At 37.3% G+C, this 5,879-nt stretch overlaps 1 protein-coding gene across 2 annotated transcripts; it reads left to right on the forward strand.

The window, feature by feature from the left end:
- The first annotated feature begins 1,087 nt into the window (after positions 1-1,087).
- On the forward strand, positions 1,088-4,946 carry LOC132106129 (complement C1q-like protein 4). Of its 2 annotated transcripts, none has more exons than XM_059511774.1 (4): positions 1,088-1,432; positions 2,147-2,200; positions 4,016-4,150; positions 4,337-4,946. In XM_059511774.1, exons 1-4 carry the CDS (start codon positions 1,120-1,122, stop codon positions 4,642-4,644), a joined length of 810 nt encoding a protein of 269 aa, XP_059367757.1. In that variant the 5' UTR covers positions 1,088-1,119; the 3' UTR covers positions 4,645-4,946. The 2 variants fall into 2 exon arrangements, with proteins under 2 accessions (XP_059367757.1, XP_059367758.1); XM_059511775.1 differs by lacking the exon at positions 1,088-1,432 and adding an exon at positions 1,912-1,991 and having other exon boundaries at positions 4,337-4,944.
- The last annotated feature ends 933 nt before the right edge of the window (positions 4,947-5,879 follow it).

Here is a 5,879-nt window from a genome sequence, read left to right on the forward strand (position 1 = left end):
ATTTGTGGAAAACAAATGATTACTTATCAATTAAGAATTTGTTAGTTGCGGCCCCGTCCACACAGAGAAGCATTTCTGTGAATACGCACAAATTTTTTATCGGATCCGGCATTTTGGAAGAATGAAACCGCTATTTTTTTAAACCGGGTCATCAGCCCACTTCTTGTCCCTAGTCAGGCACCGCTACATCACGTAACAGCAACCAAAACATGAACAAACACTAAATGATTGTCTTTTAATTAACTAACATTAACACAGATTAATAAATGTATTGTTCCATGTTTGTTTGTGTACCACACGCAAGGTTTATGAGCAAGTCCATGTCTTCTCTGTTTTAAGTGTATCTCTGTGGCAGAATTACAGCGACACACACTGGTCTGGCATGTATATATACTTCTTGAGACAAGGATAAAAAAAGCTTGGATTGGGGTAAGCTCTGTCTCCAGTGTGGACGGGGCCTGAATGGTCTGGAATATATGGTGTATGCCATATTACTTTCTTTAATTTTGTAGATTCAACACAAGTTAAACACTATCAACAACATCTGTGGCATGATATCAATATTCAATACAGAAATAAATGTACAAAAAATTTTAAGAAATTTGTTAAATGTTCATTACAGTGGGACAAGAGGTAAATATACACTGTTTCAGTTGTATTGCCACAAGGCTTCAACATAATATGTAAACATATATTTTTTGTCATACTATAGATGTGGTAAACCTGGTAAGCTTTGTAATGTATGCACATGGATACCATAAAATGGTATGATAATCTGTACTGATATAAAAACAATGTGATATGTATTTAACATAGTGCCACAACCAGAGACTGGCATTCTCCAAAAACAACTCCACTGGTTACATGCTGTCCATAGGGGTGCTATTTTAGTGAACTAGCATATTTCAAAGAAGTTATGAATAACGTAAGTGGTCATAAGGGTTGGAGGACACATTGCACAAACTTTGTGAATAGAACTAAAGATCAACTAATTAAGATTAACAATTAACTGCACAACTTTTTATCTGAAGCAATATAGATAAAGTACAAAGACAGTAAACCAGAACACTATAAAAAGAGCATGAGGGGCTGTGGGGATGACAGAAAAAGAGCAAAAGAATGGAGTGTTTTTTATGTACACTGCTGCTGTTGCAAAGCTTTGTGTTTGTGGTACAGCAGCAGGTAAATGGAGGACTCGCTGACAATGAGATCCAGCAACAGCTCATCAATGAGGACAGAAGACCAAATCTGATAGCTGATGCTTCAACTGACAGCCAACAATACTGCCATGTGTGCTTCTCTGACATTCATGCAACACTGAGAGAGCTGACCACCACCGTTACAGAGCAGAAAGCCAACATCAGAGTCTTAGAGACGCAACTGAGGGAACAACAGATGTTTATCCTGGAAGAACTGAACAAAAAGAATGATGGTACCTCATTAAAACATTCACAGTTTTTTTCAATGATTCTCAAAGTAAAACAACATGATGCACTGTATAGTGTGAATGTTGGTGTAAAATTTAATGTGAACTGTGTTATCTGTTACAATTAGCCTTAGAGACACAACTGAGGGAACAACAGACGTTTATCCTGGAAGAACTGAACAAAAAAAATGATGGTACCTCATTAAAATATTCACAGTTTTTTCAGTGATTCTCAAAGTAAAACAATATGATGCACTGTACAGTGTAACCCTGCTTAAAAAACAGCATATGCTGGTTAGGTATGTTTTGATGCTGGGAAGCTGGTCCTTTGCTGGTTTAAGCTGGTTTATGCTGGTCCTTTGCCAACACATGACCAGCATAAACCAGCAAAGGACCAGCATAAACCAGCATCAAAACATACCTAACCAGCATATGCTGTTTTTTTTTTACAACAGGGAAAAGTTAGTGTAAAATTGAATGTAAACTGTGTTAATCTATCTGTTAAAATTAGCCTTAGAGATGCAACAGATTTTCATCCTGGAAGAGCTGAAGAAGGGAATTGAAGGTACCTCACCAAATCATTCACTCTTTTGATCCTCGGAGTAAAACACCTGTGCAGTACACTGCATAGTTCAGATTCAATTTTAAACTAAGATTTACACTGTGTTATCTATTACTATAAGCAGTGTAAATATCATGACAAATTGTATTCCTTCACAGAAATGTCAAATCTTACTTGGAGTCAAGTGGAGGAGTTGAAAAAGGAAAATAGAGGTGAAACTTATATTGCTGTTTTTGTTGTTCTTGTGGTTCATGTCTTTTATTTTATACTTAATTCATACCAGGGGCGGAGTGGCAATCGGGACGATCGGGACTTTTCCCGGCTGGTTGATGAATTTTCATGATCGGCCCATTATAAATTATTCATAACGGCCGTGAGAGTGGCCGGAGCGGGAGCGCGGCGGCCGGCACTGTATTTCTCAGTCATAGTTACCCCCCTGCACACTCATCTCATCTCCCCCGTCATATTCTTCATACAGAACTTTCATGGTCACAAAAAAACAAACAAAAAACGAGTATTTAATTCATTTGTTTGTTCTTAAATTAACATAGAATGGAGTAAAACCTCATGGGAATGGGGAATTCGTTTATCCAATGAACCGATTGCAGGTCAAGTCTGTTTACAGAAATGTAGGGAGATAATGAGCGCCCCCTGCCCCCTCGTCTAATGGCATAACCCAGAAATGGCACACGCCAGACTAGAGAGAGAGAGAGAGAGAGAGAGAGAGAGAAGGCGCGCAAATTCTAGAAAAAAATAATTGACAGTCAGGAAGGATTAGCGTGGTTGCATAACATTTAACGATACCCCCATGGAAGGCAAGAAGAGAAAGGACAAAGGAGGGGCCGAAAAGGCCAGAATGAAGAAGAAGCGGATGCTGGAGGAGAATGCATCAAAGTGCTAAAAAATTACGGATTTATTCCGAAATCAGGCGTCAACAGGTGAATTGACAGAAAAAACAGTGGCGCCGCTCAAGCATTAACGTACGTTATTGCTAGTCGCCCGTGAACTAGCACAAGCTAGTAAATGTTGGTAGCCTAATAATAATGGCTAATTTAATTAGTGGTAGGTAGACAGTGGTGTGTGTATTATATATATTCATACTATAATGACGTCGCCAACGCCAATTAATAATCAGTAACACTTTATAATAAAAGTTCAGTTGAAAGTAATTTATAAGTGGTTAGTTTATTATAAACTATATAATTTACAAAAACATTCATAAATGATTAGCAAGTGATATGCTCACATTTTATGTATATTTTGAACGAAAGTTTACATTGTATGTTTCTGCGGAATCAGCCAGCGCGAAGGACGTCTAAATTCCAGTTGGTTGCAGGCGTTTTGCCGCTGAACCGCGTCATAGCTCATTATTACCATAAAGTTGAGCCACTTTCAATGGATTGCGGAGAGCGAATTGACGCTCTCATTGACGCTTGGTCACTCAAAACGCAACGTCAAGGAATTTGACGCTCCTTGCAGCTGAGAGAAGCCAGCTTCCATTGAAAATGAATGATTTCTGGTAACTTTGGAAGCTTAAGTCAGCGGCGGTGTGAACGCCTCTCACGTGGCGTTGTCAAGGTAGCAATTTCACTGGATCTAAACAAATCAGTCTAACCATAGACCACGTGACCAGTAGCGGTGGCTTTCTTAATATATTTAAAATAATTTTGCAAGGGTTATGACGTTAGTAGTATATATTTTTTAGCATTATTTTTTTTTTGACCACCGAGGGCCGGTGGTTTACGAAATTTGCCTGCCATGTGTATGTTTCATGTTCTCACTGGTTGGTTTAGTCATGTGTTCATCTGTTTGCCTTGTCTTGCTTGTTTGTTACTATTGTTACTCTTGTGTATTGCCATGGTCATTGATTAGCTCCTCGCCCTCATTTCCTAGGTACCTTGATTATATATATATATATATATATATATATATATACATATATATATATATATATATATATATATATATATACATATATATATATATATATATATATATATATAATTTATATTTTTTTTTTGCATCAGACAGAGAGATAGCGTTTTCAGCTTCACTATTGCAACGTGGAAACAGTGGAAATGTCGGTCCTTTTACTACTGATATCACACTGACCTACAGGAACGTCTTCACAAACATAGGAAATGCCTACAACCCAATTACAGGTATTTATCAACAAAACTGAGCCATAAATCACATAGTACTGACAATCCTTCTGGTCTATTCACTCTCTGCAGTTGTGTAATGTGAATAAGAGCATAAAAAGAACTGCCATGTTTTACATTGATTGGTAACTATGCAATCATACAGGTAACAGCCGATTCTCTTCTTTCTCCTCTTATTTGCTTAAGGTATTTTCACAGCACCACTGAAAGGAGCGTACATGTTCAGAATCTCTGTCTATGGTAATACTGCTCTATCAAATCCATCAACCATTTACCTTATGAAGAATGGAGAGCATGTGGTTGTAGCACATGGAGATCAGGCTCAGGGTGTCTTAAACTCCTCGAATGGAGCTGTGTTGATTCTGGAGGTTGGAGATGTCGTCTATGTGAGTCTTCGGTCTGGCAGGAGAATATATGATGATGACAATGACCACAGCACATTCAGCGGTTACCTGCTGTTTCCCTTAAGAGAACAGGAGCTTTGCAGAATGTGATTACAATTATTCTGAACCTCTGGCTTTAAAAGACAAATATCATGAAGAATCATTAACATGAATCTGTATTAATGCGAAGTGATGTGTTGTTGATGATGTTTACACAAGAATCTATTGCAAATTTCAGTGTAATACATTTATACTCTAGTTCTAAGCTGTCTATACATGCAATTTTGTCAGAAAAGTTAAGTTGGCCTTAATCTTTTGACATATAAGAGGTCTTTGTACCATTAAAGCATTCTGAAAATGTCATAGCTTAAATGGGTCATATGATGTTCCTAAAAATAATATTATTTGGTGTAATGAAATGTGTTTATATGGTTTAAGTTAAGGTAAAAAAAAAAAAAACTAATTTTCAACATACTGTAGGCTATTGTTTCTTCTCTATGCCCCGGCTTCTGAAATGCGTCGAAAAGCGAGGTGTGCTGTAATTGGCAAGCTATCCAGTGTGTTGTGATTGCCCAAATACCTCAAGCGTATGACAGAAATGTTACGCCCCTTGCCATACTGTGATGGAGCGACGAGACAAAACATAAAAAAAAAACATTATAAACGAGGTGTTTGTTGCATCCAGTGGGTACATAATTACTGTTTAAAATGACTTATACTGTCTTTTTGACTAGTTGTGTTGCATCGCACCGCATAAACTTAAAACTATATCTGCATTTGTGATTAGAGAAATGACAAAACAAGTGCTTCTCCACACTGCTTAAAACTCATGTTTGAATCATCAGTGGCAAATCATTTAAATATGTAAAAATACAGACTGTGAGTCAGAACAGCTGGCATTGTAGTCTTCACTCTCAGGATCAGGAAACAGTCTTCCATTAAAAATGTGTTGCACCCATCTGAATATTTTGGTTGGAGTGTTATAGAACAATGTTATAAATACAACTAAACCACTGATTTCTAGTCGTGTCCTCTTTTGGAAGGCCAAACAAAGTAGTTTTGATTTCCCAACAAAACACACAGTGTCACCATAACATGGATGCGACAACAATACTACAGTGAGAATAAAAGTTGAACATTTGGGCTGCATTATGAAAATCTTCACACGAGCTTGTAACACTCCAAAGATAAACATATTCCTCATTATAAACAAAGCATTATTGGTAACACTTTACAATATGTGTGCACTAATAATCATTAATTAATGCTTAACTAATGCACAGATAATACTGAATACTGGGGTCCTCCAGGACAGGTTTGGGAAGCACTGATCTAACCTATTCATT

The sequence above is a fragment of the Carassius carassius genome, chromosome 26, assembly GCF_963082965.1.
Source record: "Carassius carassius chromosome 26, fCarCar2.1, whole genome shotgun sequence".
Lineage (NCBI taxonomy): Eukaryota > Metazoa > Chordata > Actinopteri > Cypriniformes > Cyprinidae > Carassius > Carassius carassius.